Source organism: Delphinapterus leucas, chromosome 1 (assembly GCF_059928025.1).
Source record: "Delphinapterus leucas isolate spDelLeu-1000000601 "Yukka" chromosome 1, BTC_Dleu_Yukka2, whole genome shotgun sequence".
NCBI lineage: Eukaryota > Metazoa > Chordata > Mammalia > Artiodactyla > Monodontidae > Delphinapterus > Delphinapterus leucas.
In genome coordinates, this window is record NC_143129.1 from 52,641,224 (window position 1) to 52,667,112 (window position 25,889).

Here is a 25,889-nt window from a genome sequence, read left to right on the forward strand (position 1 = left end):
AGGGATTGAACCCAGGCCCCTCAGCAGTGAAAGCACCGAGCCCTAATCATTGGACTGCCAGGGAAGTCCCCATTTTTTTTTTTTTAAATGCTCTGGAGAACAAGCTACGTAACATTGGAAATATCTAATCTATTAAGATATCTGGTAGAATTCCCCTATGAAACCACCTGGGCCAGTGTTTTCATTTTTCTCTTTATTTCTTCCAAGAAAATTGTTCTGTTTAAGTTTTGTCTCTCTAATGGAGTCAGTTTTGCTAACATGTATCTTGCTAGGAAGTCTTCTATTATACCTAGTTTTTAAACTTATTTTTCATTGAGTTGCACAAAGTGACCACTTATGATATTTTTTAAAAATTCCTTCCATATCAGTCATATTCCCCTCATCTTTGTCATTTCTTATTTGTAATTTTTGTGTTGTCTTGGTTAGATTAACTAATGATTGTCTTTTGTTGATTTTGTTCTCAAAAAAAGTAACATTTCTTTTGTTTATTAGTTCTGCTCTTTTTCCGTTTTCTACCTCATGACTTTGTCTTTATTTCTTTATGCTTGTTTGTGTTGTTGCTCTTTTTCTAGCTTTTTGAGTAGGAGTTCAACTCATTTGCTCTTTTTCTAGCTTTTTGAGTAGGAGTTCAACTCATTTATTTTTATTGATTTAAGGATAAAAGAACTGAATTTTTCTCTGACCACTGCTTTAATTGTATCCCCCAGCTCTGATATCTAGTGTTTTCATTATTTATATTTAGAAGTTATAAAGTTGATTTGTAGCTCTTATTTCACTCAATAGTTGTTTAATAGAGAGTTTTTAATGGAATTTTGGGGGTTTTATTTTATTACTAATTTCTAGTTTTATGACATTGTGATCAGAGAATGCTGTTTATATTATTCCAATTTATAGAGGCTTTCTTCATAATGTAATTGTTGGTCAGTTTTTGTGAATGTTCCATGTGCACTTGAGAAAAAAGTATAACCTCTATTATTGTGTTCTGTAGATCCTCTATACATACTTTTTTCCCATTTGCACTTTCTTCAACTGAAAATGGTATATTAACATCTCTTATTATTGGTGCTTGTTTTTCCTTGCAGTTTCTATACTTTCTGCTAAGTCAGGGGTTGACAAACTACAACCTGCAGACTAGTTGCCTACTTTTGTAAATAAAGCTTTATTGGAGTACAGCAATGCTCATTCATTCATGTATTGTGTATGACTGCTTTACTGCTACAATGACAGAGTTAAGTAGCTGCAACAGAGAGTGTATGGTCTGCAAGCCTAAAATAGTCACTATCTGGTTCTTAAAGAAAAGTTTGCCAACCCCTGTGCTATATGAAGTTACATGGATATTCACATTTATTATATCTTTGATGTGAATTATATCCTTTAGCATTGTTAGTAGAATTACAATTTTGCTTTGTCATGTTTAATATTCTTTGGCCTGAATTCTGCCTTATTTGATGTCAAGTTTACAATCCCTGCTTTCCTTCTTTTTTTTCCGATTGACTGGAATATTGGTTCATTTTTAGGTGTTCTGAATAACTTTGTTTTAGATGTATATCTTATACTCAGCATGCGTTTGCTTTGTGATAAAATTTGAAAATACTTTTGTTTTAATAAGTGAGTTAAGCTCCTTTTGAAGTGGATCAGTTTGTTAAACTTTCAAGGTAGAACAGAAACAAGTTTTGTGTACATTGTTTGAAGACTTTTGAAGGTACTCTATGGTGTATAAATGATGGTAGAGTTAATCCAAAATAGATAGGTGAAGATACCTTGGAGTTTGAATTTTATACTGGGAACTGTTATTGTGACCTTCCCCTCTACTGCATACGATTAAAGCAGCACTGGCTAAAATTTTTGTTGGACTTGAAATGAAAACGCAACTCTGAATAATTGCTTAAATTGAGGGTTGTTGTTATGTAAGTTAAAAGGCAGAGTTTACATCTTGGATAACTAAGAATTAAAACAAACAAGAAACTTTCCAAGAATATTAGTTACCTAACTCTACTTTAATTCATTTTATGTATATACTACTTTAGTACAACCACTTATTGATTCTACTATTGGCCAAGTCCTGCTTAAGGATCTAATGACACAGAGATGGTTTAAAGCAACATCTCTCACTTCAGAAATTCATTGTCTAGTTTGGACCATGAGGGAGTCATTTTCATACACACAATGTCTAGAACTGGCCATTCTCCTTTCAGTTAATCTGGGGTCTTTTGGTTTTCCCCCTCTTTCTTTGGATGACATAATAACTGAAATGTGTTGTGCTTTCTTTCATGCAGGGCAGCCACTGATCACAATGTGGATAATACAACAGAAATACTCAGGGAGTGGTTGAAAAATGTCCAGAGAGCCTATCACTATGTGGAGTGGAGGCCTATGGATGAACCTGAGTGAGTAGCAAGAGAACATTTTGTGAACTCATTATTCACCCTTCGCCCCTTAACCAGTCTTCCAGCCATGTTAGGCTTCCAACCTTGGGGGCACATGTGACTTTCCCTTGTTTTTCATCTCTGTGTCTAGTAAGTTACAAAGACCTGCCATTTCTTCCTTTGACAAATCTTCATGTCTCTCTTCCTCTTGACTCCTGCAGCTACCGGCCAAGTTCAGGTTCTCATTAGTTCTTAAGTAAATTACCACAGCAGCATATATTTTTAAATATTGATATTATTTATTCATACTTTGAGGATAACCCTTTTATCCTTGAGGGAGCATAGTGAAAAGCCTGTATACTTCTGACATACACCTTGCTTTTTCACTCATCATATCTTGGTAATCATTCCAAAGCAATAGTTAAGGAGTGTCTTCCATTATTTTTATGACAGCAGAGTATCATTGTGTGGATGTATCATAATTGTTTAATCAACCTCCTACTGATGGACATTTACGTTATTTCCAGTCTTTACCATAGCAATTTCTTAGTAGCCTCCATCTTCAAAACATTCTCTATACCACACTGTCAAATCAGTCTACCTAAAATACTAGCGATGTGCTGTCATCTCTCTATTAAAAAGACTTCAGTGACTCTCTAGTACCTACAGAATGAAGTTCAAATACCTGATTTATATTTTTAAAAGATTTCATAAATTTAGCATCCCTACGTATACACCAATATTTCCTAAAAGAAAACTGCTTCAACTGGATGTTGCTACCGGTTAACTGCTACCAAAAGCTGTTGCTAATCATTCCAGTTACAAAGATGTACCTTCTCTCAACACTTGTATTGCTTATGTCCTATATCTTCTTGTTTGACACAACAATAAACTTAACTAACATTCACTATCTGATTCATGCATTTTTTTTCTAAGTATTTTTTTTATTTCTTTGGCAGGGGCTAAAATATACAAATACTTTATATTTCACTCAGTGGTATGTTCTTGGTGGGCACTAAATTTATACTTGTTGGATGAACAAATAAGTAAATGAGAACATGAATAAATATATTTAAACTTACTACTCTAAATGTTTCCAAGGCTACTACAATTCTAGCTTAAGAAATTGTAGAAATAGGATGAATTGAGCTGCTGAAATTTTGCCCAGGATAAGTCATTTATTGGAAGCCAAATATATATTATCATAATAAGGAGTGCTATTCCAGAACAAATATTTGTTCTTCTAGTCTCTCTTTATATAATATTTTTATTATGTGTATGTATGTACGTATCTACATATATATCTCAAATCTCAGTATATGGTCCATACATGGAGCAAAATTTAACAACCAAGTTTGAACACTGTAAAAAATTTTGAACAATCTTTTGGAGTTCCTTATAATGGAATTTGGTCTAATTAGAGTAGCCCAGAAAGACTCTATGTACCTCTCTTGCATCCTAGTAATTTTCTCCATTGCCAGATTTTGACTAAATATATTGTATGCCAAGGTCATTGTGAGAAATACCAGAGAAGGCGTTTTTGGGGGCAACATATTCAGAAAAACAGAAATTCCACTGATTTTTGTAGAAACAATAATTGAGGAAGACATTCCAGAGACTTCCTGTGCAAAAATAGTTTTATTAATTTTATTTGTATGGTTACGGTCTCATTGTTTTTTGCGGTTTCTCATTCACTGAGGGAAATGTACTGCCAATGCAGCATTAAGAACTTGAAGTGGTGGCCGGTTTGGGGCCACTGCGACTTTATCAATGACCATACCAGTTGGGAGCTTTCAGAAAGGTTCTTGAGGGTGTGCTAACCCACCTGCCTCCATGGCCGTGGACGAGTCCTGGCCTGGCTGCTTTGTGGATGTTGATAGAGAGCCCGGCATTATGCATCCGCTCCATGATCTCACTCCATCTGGGGCAGATCAACGTGTTAGACTCTGTGGAATCGTTTACTGAGACTTGACCATGTAAGGTAGTAAACCTTTGTTTTTCCTGGGAAACTCATATTTTGATGCTGTAACATTTCCAAATGTATTTGATGTCTAAATGTATAAGACTGTGTCTAGGAACATGAGCGTTGGGGTTATGCCTGGATTCCAATTCTGACTGTACCCCTTATTAACTGCATAAGGTTAAGCAAATGGTTTAACCACTCTAACCAAGTTCCTGAGCTCTGCAATGGGGAGAGCGGTAGCACTTACATCACAAGAACTCCGTGAGTTCTAATGAGAACCCACTGAAATACTTCATGTAAAGAGTCACGTGTATGGGAAGCAGCAAATTACTTAATCTCTCCTTGCTCCAGTTTCTTATCGGTAATAACGATAGCCATAACAGTATCGATTTCCTAGGGTTACTACTGGAAGATTAAATGAATTAGTACATAGTGCCTGGAATATATAGGCACTCAATAATTATTAGCTATCATTATTATTAATATTACTGTTATCATTACTATAGGTCTTATCCTGATGAAATTGGACCAAAGCACTGGCCTGGCTCCCGTTTTGCCCATGTGATGAAACTACGACAGGCAGCCCTTCGAACTGCGAGGGAAAAATGGTCAGACTACATTTTGGTAAAAACAGACGTTTAATTTCTTGACAACTGTTATCTAGAATGTTTCCAAATCAATTGTTGATAATGTAGGACTGTGGGAACAATCAAAACAACCCTTTTTTAGACATCTCCTCCTCAACGTTTTAATAAAGGCACAAGAAAAAATCTGGAGAACTTAATATCGGGATACCTGGATTTCATCTCAGACTCATTCCTGGCATTTTTAGTGAATAAGCAAATAAGCTCCTGAATTATTCAATCTCTTTATTGTAGTAGGCATAAGAAACTCTAATACTTTTTAGTTCCTAGAGAATGCTATGGGTAAAGCAATATAAAAGGTCTTGACTTTTTAGAAGACTTTTGGGGATATGAGAAATTGATTATGTAAAAAGAGATTCAAATTAACAGCTCTGAAATGCTATTATTCCCTTTTGCTCCCGAGTGTCTGGGGAATGGTATCTCTTGCTTGGCTTCCTGGTTGCTCCGAATTATGCTGGACTCTCCTGGAGAATTTCTCTCCGTGAAGAGGTTCCATTACTTCCCTCAGAACTTTGAGAGTGGTCCAGAAAGATGCTGGACTTGACAATTAAGAATCAATGTTATCCTTATCCTCCAGGAACCTGTCTCAGTTGGAAAGGACAGCTCCCTAATCAGCAAGAAGCTACAGTCCCTATTCCCTTTGGAAAATTGACACAGGCTTTTCTCCCCCAAAATTTATGGGAACAAAGTTCTTCCTCTGTGGCCCCCAAAATCCATTTAATTCTTTTGGCAAACATTTTCTAGCACACCACTACAAATAACGCCAGTAAAGCAAAGCCAGTGTTGTTTCATTAAACTTATGGACGTCTGTTCTCTGTCGCTAGACTCTGATTCCTAAAGGGAATACTGTTGACCTATGTCCATCCTCAGCCTCTCAACCACAACAAAAATCAGCCCGATAGTTTATCACACACATAATTTCAATACAAATAATTTCATAGAAGTTTCAAATTGTGCTGATGTTTAATGTTGTATAGCTGTTTAAATGTCCTTGAAGCGTACAAGCGCTGAACCACAGAATTTTTGGTGAAGAGATTGACTATCAAAGAATGAAAGCTTCTGATTATTTACTTTGTGTGTTGCAGGGGGGAGATATACATAACATAAAATCTACCATTTTAATTTTTTTAAGTGTACAGTTCAGTGTGATTATTTTATATGATAGAAACTGTTGCTGTACTGTCGCTGTAAATGAGTCAGCGTTAACATGGATTTCTGGTAAGAATGGGAAATAGCTTCATTGGTTAGCATGGGTTGCTATAATGTACTTTAAACAAAAATTCTCATTGTAACATTAAGATAGCATTTATGGATCGGTTTGAGGCCATTTTGGCTTTACTACAGACAACCTGAATAGGTGTGTTCATTTGTACCTAGAGTGGGCACTCAGTAAGTGTGAGTAAGTCCTTATTTAAGGGCTTGAGAGCCGTTAGTAGCTTATACTTAAACCGCTAACCAAGGTGTAGGGTAGGTCCTCATTGAGTTATGTGCCCAACGATGATACCAGTTCATTGCTCGGTGCCTTATGCAGAGCTAAACATGTGGAAGTTAGACTCAATGTATTTTGCCTGAATGAAAGCCATCCAGCTGCAAGGGGTTTCCATAAGGAAAACACGGATAACATGGATAGCTGGTTCCATATGTCATGAGCAAGTTTCCATGATCCTTTGGCAAGTGTTGGGTTACTCTTGTACCCGTTACTGAAAAGTACCTTTTCATGCGATGTCATCCTTTTCTTTTCCTAGTTCATAGATGTTGACAACTTCCTGACTAATCCACAGACCCTCAATCTACTGATTGCAGAAAACAAAACCGTTGTGGCCCCCATGCTGGAGTCTCGGGGCCTGTACTCTAATTTCTGGTGCGGAATCACACCTCAGGCAAGTCTTTTGGGTAATGAAGTAAGGTTATGAGTTTTAACAAGGAAACCACCTGTCAACAGCCCCATCAATCTTTTTCTGATTTTCTCCCTTGAAACATGCCTGTCATTGTGTTATCGGAGCAAGCATTTTTAGGAAAGGAGGTAAATCCAGGTCCAATGCCACAACCCCATGAGCTCTTCTGTATTGATGACTTATGAAGAAATTATTCTAATGAACTTAGCATTAGAAGCTTTAAATTAACCGCCATAGCTTGCTGAAATTTGTACTTTTTTTCTCCCTGATTCAGAGATTTTCAAAAAATTAAACATTTTTTTTGCTCATCAAAACTAACATAAGAACACTATAAAAAACTGGGAAGAGAAAAACGTTTTTTAAAGAACCATTTTAATCCCTACCACTCTAACATCATAGATGACAGCTTGCATGTTTTTAACTATATCATCAAGTGACTATAATGCAATTTACTTAACCTTTCTCTTAGTTTAAAAACATTTAAGTTATTTGCAACTTTTTTTTTTTTTTTCGGTATGCGGGCCTCTCACCGTTGTGGCCTCTCCCATTGCGGAGCACAGGCTCCGGACGCGCAGGCTCAGCAGCCATGGCTCACAGGCCTAGCTGCTCCGCGGCATGTGGGATCTTCCCGGACTGGGGCACGAACCCGCGTCCCCCGCATCGGCAGGTGGACTCTCAACCACTGCGCCACCAGGGAAGCCCTATTTGCAACTTTTAACTATTATAATGACAATCATATTTAATATAAAATTTTCCATATTTAATATTATTTCTTTGGGACAGCTTCTGAGAGCTGGAATTAGTGAGTCAAAGAGTATTAAATATTTTAATGACCTTTGATATGTTGCCAAAATATTTCCAAAGAGATCTAATAATTAGAACTGCCATGGTAGATGTTTTTACAAAATTTGAGTTAAAAAAAATTTCAAATGTCCATCATCTCTCTTTTCCATTGTAAAATATTCGAAGTCTAGAGATCTGTTGCAGTGAATGTTTATGGCTGATTATATTTTTTATTCTTTAGTTAATAAAATAGAGAGATAAACTGATCAATGTAGTACATATCAATGTAGGATAAAGATTCTTTAAGGGAAAAATTATATGTTAAGTGTGTTCTCATGCTCAAAGAGCTAAATTTTCAGTCCCTCTTTTATATTTGGTTTGGTTTTAGATGAAGAATGAGGCCAGTGGTGTGCTGATAAATATATAATGACTGGTTCTCTGTGGGGGAAAACCCTTGATTGGTAGCATTTACCAGTTTTCACGGTGTAAGGACTTCTACCATGCAAATGTTGTTTAAGCTGAGGGAAAGGTTAAGTAAATCGCAATACAGTCACTTGATGATATAATTATTACAAATATGCAAAGCTTGCTGTCTATGGTTTATTTACAATGGTGGGGATTAACGTGATTTTTGATTTTACAGATTTTAAGCTACCAACGTGTCAACTGACTTGCAAACTTCCTGGCCCTAGCACGCTGCTGGATGCGGCGGTACTCTTTCGTTACAGTTATCTCCCGTAGCTCCAAGAGATTTTGAATGCATGTTATCCACATCTCTTTTAGGGACAGATTAAGTTCATATTTATAAAAGCCAATCAGTTCCTTGGGGAGAAGCTGTTATATTAAATTTAAGTTCATACACTCTCAGTTAATAATCTGTAGTGCTTCACATGGCAGAATCACCTGGGGTGTTTTTAATGAGTTGTACATTGACACCAGCATCAAGAGTGGATTAACTTAGTAACCGCAGCCTCCCAGTTTCTGTTGTCTTATTTGCTTTAATATTAACAGTTCACTTACTCTGCACAGTAAAAGTAAAATCTAAGCAATTTAGAGGCAATTCTAATTTGTTTCTGTTTCTGGCTCTCTTATCATCCCCAGTGAGGCTTCTGCTAGGGCAGGAACAGAAACAGCCGATGACTTCATAAGCTTGAGGCAGACCTTGGTTTCCAGAGCCTTTAAGCACATCCAAAACCAAATGACCTCAGGTTTTGTTTTTTTTTTTTTTTTTTTTTTGCGGTACGCGGGCCTCTCACTGTTGTGGCCTCTCCCGTTGTGGAGCACAGGCTCGGGATGCGCAGGCTCAGCAGCCATGGCTCGCGGGCCCAGCCGCTCCGTGGCATGTGGGATCTTCTCGGACCGGGGCACGAACCCGTGTCCCCTGCATCGTCAGGCAGACTCTCAACCACTGCGCCACCAGGGAAGCCCTGACCTCAGTTTTATCTGGTCAATGAACCAGAATCATTACCAACAACATTCAGTTTATGTGGAAAAAATGACACATCTATTGCCTCTGCCTGTCTGCAGGAAGCATATTAAGTCTCTTTCTCTCTTTCTTTCCTTCTCTGCTTCCTTCCTCCCTGCCCCCAGGATATTCAGTGATTCATTATCATCATGAATTTTCCAAGCTTCTCATTCTGACAATATTGTCCTAAGTAGTCTAGAACCTTGTATTTGACATGTGTTCTTAGGTAGTCCTCTGAAGAACCAGTTTTCCCTTTGTCCCTTGGAAGAATATTGATAAGTTGAAGGATGTTAAGTGATCCTTAAGTTTAAGGCTTATAAAAAAATTGTAGGAATAATAATACTTCTTATAATGCATTACAGTTTCCAAAGTATCTTCACAGACCGTATCCCATGTGATCCCTTCTACAACCCTGTGAGATAGACAAATCAGCTCTTACCCCATTTTTTCAGGAGAAGAAACTTAGGCTCAGAGAGGTTAAGCATGGGCCTAAGATCAATCAGCTAGATGGTAAAGATGACTCTAAGACGCACATCTTCTAAGTCTTAATTTGTGATCCTTCTTCCTTACCACGTGGTCAGTGTGAGCATTAGCTCAGCTAGAACACTAGTTGAGACCCTGAAAGAAATGTCAGAGACGAGGCTGCAGTGCCTAATGTGTGGGTACTGACACCACTGCAGAAAGTGTGACCGTAAGGGAATGTGACTGATTAATGAATATGAGAGAACTTTTGCAACTACTGAGTATTGTGCCCTTCGGAGTGCTGGCCCTGTGAAACTTTACACTCATTCCATGAGCCTGCCGTTGCCTAAAATGTTTTTGGAAATGCCTTTCCAAGCTTCACATGCTTTTAAGTATGTTTTGTCAAGACACATCTTCACCTTCTCTGGAATGGGTTTGAGCTTTGGCAATAATCAAGTTATAATTGGTGCCACTGGAGTATAAAGCTCCAGTGGTTTCTGCACCCCGTGAGGGCTAATAACACTGGGGTTGTCAATTTACTGCTAAGCCTCCAGCATCTAACACAGCCTGGATTACACTAGGCACTCAGTAGATGTTTGTTGAATGAACAGTTGAGTTTGGAGGGAAAACAAGCTGGGTTGCTCCAAACCAGTGTGTTCAAAAACCACAAAGTAAGGGCATTGGTTGTCCTGTGTGCTTGCCCAGAGGGAACTTTCAAAAGGGGAATCCCCCCAAAAGTGTGGAGCAGTGGCAGCTCCATCAGGATAGTGAATAAGTAATTGCATTGAAAAAAGACCCCATTTATATGTTTAAGTACTGCATGTTTAGTTAAAAATATCAGCCAATGTAATGTAGTCATTTTAGTAATAGCCAATATTTATTGATGCTTTCTTGGTGCTAGGTACTGCTCTAAGCACTTTTCAGGTTTACCTTCCTTAATTGTTACAGACAACCCCGTGGAGTAGATAGCGCCATCATTCCTATTTTACAGATGAGGAAATAGGCACAGCAAGGTTGAGTAACCTGACCAATACCTACAGACAGTAAGTAGCTGAGTTGTGATTTAACCTCAGACAGCCAGATCCCAGAACATGTGTTCTGAACTGCTCTGCTCTACCACCTCTGATAACTCATGTCATATTCAATCATTAGTCAACACAAAGTATACTTTTATGAAACTATTAAATCAAGAGATATGCTGAAGCCAAAATTATTTCTGGTAACAGGACGCTTTTAGTATTGTTTTATATGTAAATAGCATTTCCTGAGCTCAGCTGGAAATTCTTAGGCCAAGATAAGAAGAGAGAAGGTGACTTTGCTTGGGGACTTGTACTTAACCGGTGATGACTTAGGAGTCAGCCAAAGAGAAGATTGGGAAAGAGGAAGCTCTCAGATCAGTGAACATAACCCAGCCATTTGTTCCTTACAGGGCTTCTATAAACGGACCCCAGACTATCTTCAGATTAGAGAATGGAAGAGGTTGGGCTGTTTTCCGGTCCCCATGGTCCACTCCACATTCCTAATTGACCTCAGGAAGGAAGCCTCTGACAAGCTGATGTTCTACCCCCCGCACCAGGACTACACCTGGACCTTTGATGACATCATCGTCTTTGCCTTCTCCAGCAGGCAAGCAGGTACTTGTTTGTATGCGGTTGTACTGCCACCATGGAAACACTACAAATAACCAGCTCCTTTGTTTTGGGCATTTTATTAAAAAAACACTCTTAATAAGGAAATAGTCTTCCTATTCAAGTAGTGTTAGAGGCAATTAATTGTCCGCAGTAACCATACCAGCACCCTCTGTGTTGCTGTCCCTGTGAGCACCAATGACCAAGAGCCAGGACTGGTCCCTACCCAAGAATCCACTCTCTTTAAAAAAAAAAAAAAAAAAGGTGGTGGTTGCCGTGGGCCTGTGATTCATTCTTTATGGTGCTATTGCATTGCTTTGTTCAATATAGGAGTTCTTTACTTAATTAGAAAACTGTGACAGAGGGCCAAAAGTACACTGGGGAAGACCCAGGCTTAAAAAATGGAAGTTTATTTCTTCTCAAAAAAAAAAAAAATCACAGCTAGTACAGTGGCTCTGTTCCACAAAGTTTTCAGAGACCCAGGCTCCTTCTCTGTTGCTTCTCCACCTTCCATGAGGTATTGTCCTTAATCCTATGATCCAACATGTCTCATCAGTATAGATGCATTTCAGCTGTTGAGTGAAAACCATAGAGGGGAGGGCACTCTCCGGCCCTTTAAGGGTACCATCCAGGAGTTGAACACATCACTGCCATGCATAGCCCATTAGCCAGACTTAGGACATAGGACAACACCTAGCTCAGAATGTTGGGAGGCTCAAAATGTTGTCTTTATTCTATGCAGTCTAGAGCCCCAATTCTCTCTCTGGGAGGAGAAAACAAATTTTGGGAGGTAACCAGCAGTCTCTGCCACAGTCCCCCTGGAAGGAAAGGCAAAACCAGACTTCACTCTTTCATGAACCATTGTAGACTTTTAGAGGACGACAAGTCAGTAGGAAAGTAGGTTATTACTCTTGTGTCCCTTGCACATGCAGTCAGGGAGGATATAATTCACTAAAGTGGTTCAACATGAAGATACACAGCATTCCTAAAGCAAGGCTTTCTTCTCAGGATCATTCAGACCTTCCTGACAGAGGCCAGGTCCCATTATCAATGAGCCAGAAATGTGCCACTTAACCACTAGCAAAAGTGAGTTTAGAAACCGGGCAGATGGTGTATAAATTCATGTGGCTGTATAGTCAGGGTGGATAAGATCATGCACAGACCCCAGGCAGTGGAGGCAGGTTGCTGGCAGCTGCGAATATTAATAAAATTCAAGCTACAGCTCATTCATCAGGCCATCCTAGAAGCCTTAGGTATCCCACTTATCAACTGTAGATTTGGTAGGAATGAGAATATTTGGTGGAAATGTGGAAAGCTGATTATTTTTTCCCTTGGCAGCTAGAACCATTTAGACCCTTTGGCCAGGTGTAGACATGTTTTAGGTCTGTGTCAGGGCAAAAGCAAGTTGTCATACTCATGTGGATTGGAAGTTTTCATGAAGGTCCTTGTGTCAGCGTTAATGGTAACTGCTTCTTTCCGCTTGGTCTGTGATTGGCTCTGATTTCTCCAGGATGGGAAGCAGACTCAGGGCCTTCCCAGTCCTTCAACTTGTGCCAGTCCTTTTGCTTAAGAGCTTGAAGTAAAGATGCTCCAAGAAATTGAGCTATTAACAATTACAATAATGATCTTTGCATAACAAAGGCCTCCTTGATAGACATTGCACAAGGCATTATTGTGACCCAGTCACTAAATTATTATGATACAGTTTTTAAAACCAAGAATTGGATTTGGGGCTGGAAGAATGACATGAGCTAGATAGGAATTTTTCAGCTATGCCCCTTGCTTGGCCTGTTCACTTTGACTTCGTTCTTTATTGGTCAGATTCCCATAGGCCTACCCAGGACATTGAAAGCAGGTGCAGAGGCCCAGAGCTGTTTGATGATTCCGCTGGGAGGAGAGAGGCAGAAAAACAAGGAGAGAGGGTCAGTCCTGTAGGCTTTCCTGCTGTGCCTAGCATTGTGTTAGGCTCTGTGACAGTGGGGGAGATAAGATCTTTACATGTGGAAACAAATAATAGTTATGAAGCAGTGAAAGCTGAGGGGTCAGATCAGTGGTACAAACTGTGAATAGGGCAGGAGTCAAGATAGGAAAGAATGACTGTCATTTGGGGGAATGAAAGAGCTTTCCTGACGGTCGTGTGGCTCTAAAATAGCACTTTTACTCAGCTTGAAGTATTTTTAGAAGAGACTTGAATGAGCCTGGAGTTCTGTGCAGCCCATGGAGTGTTTCTAAGCTCTTTCCCTCTTAGGTTCAAAGCAAAGCACTTCCTTTCTCTCTTGAAAGAGTCTTGATGAAAGATGATTTATATTCTTTTGTTCTCACTCTTATAAAGCTCCCTAGCTATGGATCATCCATTGGAGTATCTTTTTTTTTTTTGGTGTGTTGCGTCTTTGTTGCTGCACGCGGACTTTCTCTAGTTGTGGCGAGCGGGGGCTACTCTTCATTGTGGTGCGCAGACTTCTTACTGCGGTGGCTTCTCTTGTTGCAGAGCATGGGCTTTAGGCGTGCAGGCTTCAGTAGTTGTGGTGCACGGGCTCAGTAGTTGTGGCTCGCAGGCTGTAGAGTGCAGGCTCAATAGTTGTGGCACCTGGGCTTAGTTGATCCGCAGCACGTGGGATCTTCCCAGACCAGGGCTCGAACCTGTGTCTCCTGCATTGGCAGGATTCTTAACCACGGCACCACCGGGGAAGTCCCATGGAGTATCCTTTTTTAAATGTCCAGAAGGAAATAGAGGGTCCACATGTCCCAGGCAGGACCATCTAAGCACAAACCTCGACCCTTAATCTTTCACCTCCAACTCCAGGCATTGCCACATGTGGGTGAGGAGTGACAGGGGCAATCCAAGGGTGCTGGAGTGCTGGGGCGTGCCTGCCCATCCAGCCCAAGAAGAGAGCACAGGGGTCATGGGCAAGTCTCCGTGGCTCTAATGAAGCCAGGGCTGGGAGTTCACCTCCCGCTGTGGCCAGTGATCTGGGCTGTGTGTCACGGCCACAGTAACCATCTCTGGCACCAGCCAGTCATCCTCCACATGTCTGCCGCGAGTCAAAAGAGGCAAGAGATGTGGGTGACGGGCAGGCAGAGCTTCCTCCTGCATGTCACGGGGAGTGCTTGAAAGTGCCTCCCATGCACGGGGATGGCAATCCAGAGTGTTTACTGGTTTTGAGACTCGGTTTCCAAATCCTGGGTGGGTAGAGAGATACTTGACGTTGGCTCTTTAGGGGCAGACGTTTGGCACTAATGGCTCTTTAGCGACAGAGGTGTGACCTTGGGCAAATCACAGCTTCTCAAACTCTGAGCTTCCATCACCAAGGATAAAGGTAAGTAGATCAATCTTGCAATGTTAGGGTACTAAGTGAGTGCAAGAAAATGTTTGCTATCTTCATAAAAGAAGTACAGGCCATCAATCTTGATGGTAGATCAATCTTGCAATGTTAAGGTACTAAGTGAGTGCAAGAAAATGTTTGCTATCTTCATAAAAGAAGTACAGGCCTTCAAGGTATAGTATCCTTCACCATTCTTTTTCAAAGAGAAAATTGTTTGCCCCAGAAGTAGCTTTCACTGAGTGCCAAGTTCCTTCATAGATTTTATCTAATTACCAACACATTTTCTTTTAAATTTTTTATATTTTTATCCAATTATCCAGGTAGATAGTTGAATCAATTCGAATAGTCCCCCACAGTTTATTATAAAATCAGAAGTCCACTGGGTGTCACCTCCCTGTACCATTTCCTTCTTGTGGAAGACAAGCACTTTTAACTCTTCTAGATGATGGTACAAGTGTAATAGTCACATCCATGTTTCTAAGTAGCATGTTTATAATACTGCTTCTTGATTTTCTGGTTTTGCTTCAGGAAAATACCTATTGACTCACTAGTGAAGAGGAGGAGTTAGTCCTCTCCCCTCCCTCTGCCACGTTCACGCAAACGCATTCTTCCCGTCACCCTGTCCTCTTGATGTAGTTATGTGGTACTTTAAGAAAGAGCCATGGTCAGTGTTTTTGCTCTTATAATCATGTGAACCTAATTCCATTTATGGACTATGGCTAGTTTTCCTTTCATATCTGACTTAACAATTGCCTTTTATATTTGCTTAGTTTTATTATTACTAACGCCATCCAAAACTAATCCCTGACTGTCTAGAACTCCTCTTAGAATGGTCAGATTTAGCAGATGTTCTTTGTGTGTGTGTGTAAAGATGTCTGTCCTGGAGCCTCCTGTTGTTCTCTAACGTGAGAGGTGCCACAGCTGCGGAGCTGCAACTCCCTCCTCTTCTCTTCTGTATTGATTCTCCTGTTCACTATGTCCTGCGTATTCCTTGTTTTTTGGGGTTTTTTTGTAATCCTCCCCCTCCTCCTTTCCTCCCCCTTCCCCTCTTTCTTCTCCTTCTTCTTCCACATCATCCAGTCACTGTCTGAGGAAGTGTGATGGCAAGTAAATATGACCTTGCACGTCTGAAAATGCCTTTCTTCTCTCCTCACACTTGATGGATAGCTTGGCTAGGTCTCACCTCCCCTTTTTACTGAAGCTTTGGAAAATTGAATGGTAAAATTATTTACCTAATTAGGGTAGAGCGGCAACCTAAACATTAAATCATTTCCCTTCTGTTTCCTGAATTCATCACGACTTTGCAAGAGGGTCCGTTTGGATTTGAAGTTTCTCAGAAGCATTCATGTCGGCAAACGGTAGGGCTAGTGAGTCCTGTTGGTGAAGGCAAGAGAAGTGACAGTGCTTGCTGGACCAGCCCTGGTGGGAGCCGGGTTCAGTAAAGGGGAGGATAAGAGCTCTTTTCTTTGTTCGTTCTTCTCTGTTAATGCCACAAGACAGCTCCACCTGATTTGGCAGGGGATGCAGCTGACTGGAGGAAATTTCATCTGCACAAAATAGAGAAGTTGCTATGCAGGTAATTCTCTGTCTGCAAAGCATAGGTGATTATAGAAATTAACAGATCAGAAGCTTGGACACATGGACCAGTGCTTGGCAGACTCATCTTTTTACCTAAGCAGTCTTTTCATTAGTCAGGACTGTCAGTTGCTGGATCTCTCTGAGACCCTCTCGATTCCAATATTCATAGCTACCTGGTTGAACACAGGTGCTATATATAACTCTTGGAGTTAGCCAGCTGGGGCTGTGAAGACGGGTTTTGAAAACAAGAGGGCTGTGCTATGTCTCTGGTATTGTCATACTGAAAGTTCTTAACAGGACTTGAAATGCAGACTTTCTTTTGTCCCTTTCTGACTCTTTTATAGAAGTTTCATGTCTGTTGGTTGACTCCAAATCCATGCGTGCTAAGAGAAGAAATCAAACCATGGAGAATCATGGAAATTTTTAAGTTTCCTTTGTTTTTTATTTTTTGTTCTACATATGCTTAGAGTTAGTTTTAATAATCTGTCAGCCTTACAGGATTTTCCTGTTTGCTTTCACATCAAATGTGGCTTTTATTCCTCATTTTCTCTTTATTTCCTGTAGGTGGATTACAGTGTTCCATTCTGTTCTCTGGAGCGGGAATTCCTTGCCTCCTTTTTGATCCCGTCATGCCTTTAGTGTTCATTTCAGGCCACAAGGATGCTTTCTCTTCAGAGAGAAAAAAATCAATTTCCTCTGAGCCGAAGAATGGCCCAGGGTTTTTATTTGCCCCAAATTCTGGTTACACTTTCTTAATAAAGGAGCATTTTTGAGGTCTACACAACCTGCCCGGAACAACTACTTGTTCAGTTTCAGTGCCCAACTCAGCTTTGGCCACAGCCTAGTCTCTTTTTTCTTAGTTGTCACTGTAGAACTAAGAAGTGTATTTTCTGATTGGCCAGTTTTGTCCCTCTCTTGTGTCCTCAGGCATCCAGATGCACCTCTGCAACAGAGAGCACTACGGCTACCTGCCCATCCCCCTGAAGCCCCATCAGACCCTACAGGAGGACATTGAGAACCTCATCCATGTGCAGATAGAAGCAATGAGTGAGTGACCCAGGGGCCTGGTAGTGGCTCATGTTCCGTTGCCACTGTGAACATACCAGCCACTTTTTCCCTCTCCCAGGACTGGAATCTCACAGCCATCAGTCAGCCAAGGCTGAAACATAGTTGTTCATTTGTTCATTCATTCTCAAACTTTTCCTATGTGAAATATGAATATGACAAAGTCTTTGCCTTCAGGGAGCTTCCCTTCCACGTGGAGAGCTGGGTACACAGTAAATACCTTTCACACAGTGTCCTAAGGGCTATAATGGTATTTTGTCTATGGATTTAAAATCTAACTTTGTTGCTTTCTAATTATATGACTTTGGGCAAGTAATCTAACCCCCTTAGTTGTGAAATGAAGATAAAACATCTAGGGTTTGGGGGCAAATTCCCCATGATATATGTAAAAAGTATACTAGCAAAAACAATAATTATGACTTCAACTTAATAATAGCTTATGGTGTAACAGATACCATACTAAACATGTTTTGTACTTTGTCTCATTAATCCTTACAACAACTCAATGAAAGGTTTTATTATTGCTCATATTAAAGATGAAGACATTGGGATGTAGAGAGTTTAAGTATCTTGCTGTAGATCATTCTGCTAAATAAATGATACATTGGGATTTGAACCAACCTTGCTATCTCCAAAGCTCAGATTCTTAAACACTGTATCATATTGCCTCTGGGTCTGGCATGATGTCAGAACTGGTAAATGCTCAATGATCAGGGACTACACTAATTATTATGTGTAATGAGCAGTGGTGTCCAAAGGAGAAAGTAACAAAAGCACTCTGCCTAAGGGAAGATGCTGGAAATGGCTACCCAAAGGAGGGAATATTTGCACTGAATTTTCATGCAGTATCTGAGAAACTCTGTCATTCATCACTAGAGCATAGGATGTGTGTATGTTGACAGTCGGGGTGATTGGGAAGGCACAATGGGAAGCAGGGCTGGAAGGTAGGCAGGAGCCCAGTTAGAAGGACCTCTAATGTATAAGAAGATGTTTGGACTTTTCCTGAAGGGAAGGGAGATTTAAAAGAGATTTTAGCAGCGAAATGTCAGGTTGAAAGGTTGAAATGTCGGGATTTAGAAAGGTCACTCGTGGTAAGAGAAACATGGCTGGAGCAGCATGGGGCAGTGGGTGCTGGTCTTAGGTCAGAGGTGAAGAGACCGTTTTGGACATTACATGGTAAACTAGGCAAAAGATGGTGAGGATCTGAGCTAGGGCAGGAGCAGTGGGAACGGAGATAAACTTATGACATAGACTTGAAAGGACTTAACCAAGAATTTGTGGATGAACAAAAGGGAGGCAGAGGGAACCTTGTAAGTTCTGACTTGAATGTCTGGAATGACTGCAGGAATTTTAAATGCATGTAGATTAAAGGAGACATTTGCAAAGAAAAATCATGAGTTCATTTTTAGACCCATTGAGTTGCTTGTGAATATCTATTTCCTGCTTCTCACCTCCAGACAACAAATTCCTTGTTCATGTTAGTCTCAAGACATAGCCCATTCCCTGCCACCTAGTAGGCACCCAGTAAGTATTTGTTGAATGAATGAACGAGTTGCCCAGTGGATAGATGGAGAGATGAATCTGAAACTTAAGTTCTATCAAGTCTAAAGATGTTGAGTTGGGATTCATCAACAAGATAATGTGATATCACAGAATTTTAAGAAAACAGGAGCACGAGATATGGAAGGAAGTTCAAGTAAGATAAGGACTGAAAAAGGGTCCAGTGGGTTTTCTTCAGCTAATTTCCATAACAAGAATGGTTTCAGAAAAGGCTGACTCAGAATTTAAAGTGTTTGAGAAGTAATTAAAAAGCAAGGACATAGAGAGAAAGCAGAATGTTTTCTTTTAAGAAACATGGTTAGGACCAGAAGGTAAGACAATAATAATTATAAAGATTCATCAGAAGGGTCCTTTAGACAGCAAGCTCTCCTACTGTTTTTACACAGGATTGTGTTTGCAAAACATCAGTCAGCCCGGTATACCAGGGACATATTGGTGGTGATGAGCAAAGCGTATCTGTAGACGATACCTGGGATGGGGGGCGAAGCACCCCTGACATTACAGCCTTTGTTGCTGATACACATGATAGCTTGCAAGCCATTTGGTCTTTCCTGGTCTCAATGTCCCTGAGTTTGAAAACAGAAGCAAGAGATCACTACTGTTCTCTATGAGTACAGAGAATAATAGAGATAACGGAGAAATGATAGAGTATTAATGGTAGTATTAATACTCTATTACTAATAGAGTAGAATAATAGAGTATTCTTGGGGGGAATGGGGATTGAATGATCAGCTGGTTCACTGGGATAGTATGTCTAGGACCAGCCCTTAGGAATTTATTTTGTGAATTTCTTTAATCCATAGTGTCTCTGCCTCTTCTCTGTGTTGTAGACCCAGAGGCCAAGGGCAGTATCTTATTGCCTTCTATCCCAATCACCTAGCACAGTGCCTGACATATAATTGGTAACAAACAAATATTTGGTGAATGCATGACCAGGCGAGTGAATAAAAGAATGAGCAGATGAATAAAAACTGTGTTGCAAAGAACATGCAACATGAAGCCAGAATAATGGACTTGAACCCAGGCTCTATCATGTAAGAAGGGAGAATCAACCTCTCAGAGCTTTAGTTCCTTTATCTGTGGAATGAGGATAATAACACTGACTTTGCTGGGTTGAGAGGAGCAAATAAAAGAATATACATCAACTCCATAAAACAAAGAGGTGTTGCTATTATTAGGGCTCCGTTTAATGCTTGGTAATGTGTGTCTCCTTATCATCCCCATGCCATGGCTTTCAATCTTGACTCCAAGTAAATGTCCACCCAGAGAGGCTGACCAGAGCCTTGCCTTCTCTTCTTTTCCCCCACAGAACTGAGAGCATAGAAAGTTCCCTGTACACAGAAACACACACACTGTCAAAATCAATTTTAATGATTACAAATATGTACAACACTATGCTAGGCAGGTAGATTTCATTTGGGAAGAACCTGTAATTTATAGCTGTCGTTATTGATCCCCCGTACACTCCAACTCTAGTGAGAGGCACTTTATATATGGCGTTTTATTTAATTCTTGTATTTACCTTCTCTAGTTATAATTTTGTTAAAATTTTAGATCCTGAATTTTAAAAGACAGAGCATAATTGGGATAATAAAATAATTGGAAAATAAACCTTTGAGGGTAATAATGCAGAAACACACACTGAAGGCCTATGTAGGATTAAGAAGAGGCTGGTGAAGATGAAATCATAGCTGTCAAGTGTCCTCAGGAAAGATGAACTAGGTGCTAAACGCACTAGTTCATCTGGAGCCCAATGGGCAGTTAATAAATGGCTGCTAATAGACTGTACAACTGAAGCATTAGAAGAGGCATAAAATTTATGTACAAACACCGAATGCCTACCTACAATGTATGAGTCACTCTATGAGGGCACTGGGGATTCACAACATTTTACAACCAATTCTGTTTTGGGTGTTTATATTTAACTAGGGAGACAGGACAGACATTTTAAAAAGACCCCAATGATGCAGTATATTGCTTTGTGAAAGGAGCAGTTATAAGGGCAGTAGGAATTTGGAGTAAGGAGAGATTGCTGTGGGCTGGTGTGATCTAGGAGAGCCTGACAGTTCTTAAGCTGGGCTTTGATAGAAGTGTGGAGTTTAAACAAAGGGAGTGTTATGGTGAGGGCACTATACGTAGAGGAAACAGACTGAACAAAGGCATTGTTCAAAAAGCATTCACACCCTGGAAGAGAGTACGCTTTAAACAGTAGAAGGCAATAAAGTTTGAGTGTTGGAGTGGTTTAATCGTTATGATTCTTGAATGCTCAGCTAAAGTACGATGCCCATTCTAAAAGCAGTAAGGATGCAAGGAAGGCTTTAGAAGAGAGCATCAGGCTATAAGTATTTATTAAACACATACTATGTTCCATGGATTGTTCATATGCTGGGGATGCAGCAGTCAACAAAACCAGCAGAAGCTCTGCCATCAAGGAATTTATATTCCAACACAGAGAAATATACAATATATCAAGGAAGTAGCCACATGAATATTTGGGAGAAGAGTGTTTCAAGCAGAAAAAACAGCACATGCAAAGGCTGTTAGGAAACAGTCTGGGGTACTCCAAGAACAACAGGCCAGTGTGTTTGGCATGTACAGAATGAGAAGTTGAGTAGGAGATGGGGTTATGGTGGAAGAACTGTCCAGATCATGCAGAGCCTTGTGGCCACAATAAGGAATTTGGACTTTATTCTTTGGGTAACAGGATTCTATGTGGGTGGTGCAGGGAGAGTGGCATGATGTGATTTATGTATTTAGGTAAATCACTCAGGCTGGGGTGTGGATACTAGAGTGTAAAGGGACCAGTACATCTTTCCTGGTGAGAGATGATGGTGGTTGGAATGCAAACTGTAGTAGGAAGGTGATGAGAAGCAGGTGGATTTGGGATATATTTTGGGGGTAGAGCCAACAGGACATACTGAGACCTGGATGCAGCCCATGAAGGAAAGAAAGGAATCAATAATGACTCCAGGATTTTGGCCTAGTATACCATTTAGCGAAATGGGAATGGCTTTACAGGAAAAGACTTAGGGAGGGAAGTTGTGGTCATATAAGCTTAAGATAATTATTAGACATCTAAATTGAAAGCTTAGGAGATACTTGGATATATGAATCTGGAGTTCAGGGAAGAGACTCCAGTTGGAAATAGACATTTGAGAGTCATCAGCATTAAAAGGATATTTGAAGCCATGGAACAGTGTGAACTTGTTTTGTAGGAGAACGTAGAAAAGGAGAGAGTGGAGGACAGATCCCTGGAGGACACAAACAGGCAGAAAGCTGGAAGGAAAAATGAAGAAGTGTTTCAAAAAGGAACCAGATGCTGTTGAGAAGTGAAGTCAAATGAGGTTACAGAACTGATCACTGGTTCTCTCAAGGTAGAGATCTGTGATGACCTTGATAAGAACCACGTCAGTGCAAATGATTGGAATAAAGCCCACTGGAGTGGGCTGAAGAGAGGGCCATGGGGAGATGAGAAAGTGGACTCTTGTTGGCACGGGAATAGAGAAGTAGGGTAGTGGCTGTAAGAGAGTGACAAATCAAGGGAGAGGTTGTTTTGTTTTGTCTTTTATGCTGTTTGTGGGGGTTTTTTAGGTAGGGTTTTAGCATGTTTGTATGCTGATGAGAAAAATCCAAAATATAGGGAGAATTTAATGATGTAGCAAAAAGATAATTTAAGATCCTTGAGAAAACAAGTTCTAGATAGAACAGGGATGCTATCGCAGATGGGAAGGCAGAATGCGTAGGCAGAGATGCAGCTGGGTTTGTAGACTTGAGGTGGAAGGAAAAGGTAGGTCTAGTTTGGCTTTAAACATTTTCTCTATGACATATATAGTCCAGTCAACAGCTCGAGAGAGATGTTGAAGATTCCAGGAGAGAGAGCAAGACATAAAATAGACCTCTCAGGGAATGGGAAAATAAATTTACTAGGGAAGTACAGTTGCATCATTTGGCAGTATCGAGTGCCAATTTGACATCTGTGCTATAATTTTGAAGTGACTCAGTAAACGCAGTTGTGTGAATTTCTTTCATAGTGTTCTTCTTGGTGCTAAGAGGACAGTCAGGTTTGACTAGGATTGGGCTTTTGCCAAGAGCAAGATCAGTAGAGGGAATCAAGGGTCTTACAAGGGATGAACCATGAAATCTAGGTTGGGTACTGATGAGGGTGAGAACAAGAAGGGTGTGATGGATGCAGACATGGTAGTGGGTCACTGAAAGAATGATCGTTGGTTCTAGATTGTTGGTTGTTGGATGGATCACCATGTGGATGCTGAGGTTTGTAAGAACGATGGCAGGGACACTGAAACTGTGAGCCAGAGGTTGGAGTCATCAGTGGCTGAGGGAACATGATTAGGAGGTACAGAGTGCTAAAATATGCTTCAAAGAAGCCAGTTTTTGAAGGATGAAAGAGAAACAGTTTGCAGTGAGTTGGGGGACATGAGAAAAATCAGCATTCACTCTGACAGCTGAAAGGGAGGCAGTGTCCTCAAAGGAAAGCCAAGTTTTAGTCAAAACAAAAAGGCAAAGAGACATTAAGAAAAAGTGAAGGGACTGAAAATATCAGGGAGTTTATGAATTTCAGACTGGAGTTTCTGAGATCAGAGAAGAGTTTGGGCTGGGTGGAGATGGGGTATAACAACAATGGCTAACACTTTTTTTTTTTTAACATCTTTATTGGAGTATAATTGCTTTACAATGGTGTGTTAGTTTCTGCTATATAACAAAGTGAATCAGCTATACATATACATATATCTCCATATCTCCTCCCTCTTGCATCTCCCTCCCACCCTCCCTATCCCACCCCCCATCTAGGTGGTCATAAAGCACCGAGCTGATCTCCCTGTGCTATGCAGCTGCTTCCCAGTAGCTATCTGTTTTACATTTGGTAGTGTATATATGCCCATGCCATTCTCTCACTTCGTCCCAGCTTACCCTTCTCCCTCCCCGTGTCCTCAAGTCCATTCTGTACGTCTGCGTTTTTATTCCTGTCTGGCCCCTAGGTTCTTCAGAACCTTTTTTTTTTTTTTTGAGATTCCATATATATGTGTCAGCATACGGTATTTGTTTTTCTCTTTCTGACTTACTTCACTCGGTATGACAGTTTCTAGGTCCATCCACCTCACTGCAAATAACTCAATTCCATTTCTTTTTATGGCTGAGTAATATTCCATTGTATATATGTGCCACATCTTCTTTATCCATTCATCTGTCGATGGACACTTAGGTTGCTTCCATGTCCTGGCTACTGTAAATAGAGCTGCAGTGAACATTGTGGTACATGACTTTTTTTTTTTTTTTTTTGCGGTACGTGGGCCTCTCACCGTTGTGACCTCTCCCGTTGCGGAGCACAGGCTCCAGACGCGCAGGCTCAGCGGCCATGGCTCACGGACCTAGCCGCTTCACGGCATGTGGGATCTTCCTGGACCAGGGCACGAACCCGTGTCCCCTGCATCGGCAGGTGGACTCTCAACTACTGTGCCACCAGGGAAGCCCCCGACTGTTTGAATTAATGTTTTCTCAGGGTATATGCAGAGTAGTGGGATTGCTGGGTCGTGTGGTAGTTCTATTTGTAGTTTTTTAAGGAAGCTCCATACTGTTCTCCATAGTATCAATTTACATTCCCACCAACAGTGCAAGAGGGTTCCCTTTTCTCCATACCCTCTCCAGCATTTATTGTTTGTAGATTTTTTGATGATGCCCATTCTGACCACTGTGAGGTGATACCTCATTGGAGTTTTGAGTTTCATTTCTCTAATGATCAGTGATGTTGAGCATCCTTTCATGGGTTTGTTGGCAATCTGTATATCTTCTTTGGAGAAATGTGTATTTAGGTCTTCTGCCCATTTTTGGACTGGTTTGTTTGTTTTTTAATATTGAGCTGCATGAGCTGCTTGTATATTTTGGAGATTAATCCTTTGTCAGTTGCTTCATTTGCAAATATATTCTCCCATTCTGAGGGTTGTCTTTTCATCTTGTTGGGTTTCCTTTGCTATGCAAAAGCTTTTAGTTTCATTTTGTCCCACTTGTTTATTTTTGTTTTTATTTCCATTTGTCTAGGAGGTGGGTCAAAAAGGATCTTACTGTGATTTATGTCGTAGAGTGTTCTTCCTATGTTTTCCTCTAAGATTTTTATAGTGTCTGGCCTTACATTTAGGTCTTTAATCCATTTTGAGTTTATTTTTGTGTATGGTGTTAGGGAATGTTCTAATTTCATTCTTTTACATGTAGCTCTCCAGTTTTCCCAGCACCACTTATTGAAGAGGCTGTCTTTTCTCCATTGTATATTCTTGCCTCCTTTATCAAAAATAAGGTGACCATATGTGAATTGGTTTATCTCTAGGTTTTCTATCCTGTTCCATTGATCTATATTTCTGTGTTTGTGCAAGTACCATACTGTCTTGATTACTGTAGCTTTGTAGTGTACTCTGAAATCAGGGAGCCTGATTCTTCCAGCTCTGTTTTTCTTTCTCAAGATTGCTTTGGCTATTCAGGGTCTTTTGTGTTTCCATACAAAGTGAAATTTTTTGTTCTAGTTCTGTGAAAAATGCCATTGGTAGTTTGATAGAGATTGCACTGAATCTGTAGATTGCTTTGGGTAGTATAGTCATTTTTACAATGTTGATTCTTCCAATCCAAGAACACAGTATATCTCTCCATCTGTTTGTATCATCTTTAATTTCTTTCATCAGTGTCTTTTAGTTTTGTGCATACAGGTATTTTGTCTCCTTAGGTAGGTTTATACCTAGGTATTTTATTCTTTTTGTTGCAGTGGTAAATGGGAATGTTTTCTTAATTTCTCTTTCAGACTTTTCATCATTAGTGTATAGGAATGCAAGAGATTTCTGTGCATTAATTTTGTATCCTGCTACTTTACCAAATTCATTGATTTTCTCTTGTGGTTTTCTGGTAGCATCTTTAGGATTCTGTATGTATAGCATCATGTCATCTGCAAACAGTGACAGTTTTACTTATTCTTTTCCGATTTGGAAATCTTTTATTTCTTTTTGCTGTGGCTAAAACTTCCAAAACTATGTTGAATAATAATGGTGAGAGTGGGCAACCTTGTCTTGTTCCTGATCTTAGTGGAAATGGTTTCAGTTTTTCACCATTGAGAATGATGTTGGCTGTGGGTTTGTCATATATGGCTTTATTATGTTGAG

At 40.2% G+C, this 25,889-nt stretch overlaps 1 protein-coding gene across 1 annotated transcript in view; it reads left to right on the plus strand.

Moving 5' to 3' along the window:
* Positions 1–392: 392 nt before the first annotated feature.
* The window catches only part of COLGALT2 (collagen beta(1-O)galactosyltransferase 2), a 61,880-nt gene continuing 36,383 nt past the window's right edge, over positions 393–25,889 (plus strand). Inside the window, exons 1-5 of the mRNA XM_022593346.2 lie at positions 393–2,387; positions 4,836–4,953; positions 6,719–6,853; positions 11,008–11,212; positions 17,035–17,154. Coding sequence (XP_022449054.1) covers positions 2,374–2,387; positions 4,836–4,953; positions 6,719–6,853; positions 11,008–11,212; positions 17,035–17,154 — 592 coding nt within the window. The 5' untranslated portion in view covers positions 393–2,373. The remainder of the gene's footprint in view (positions 2,388–4,835; positions 4,954–6,718; positions 6,854–11,007; positions 11,213–17,034; positions 17,155–25,889) is intronic.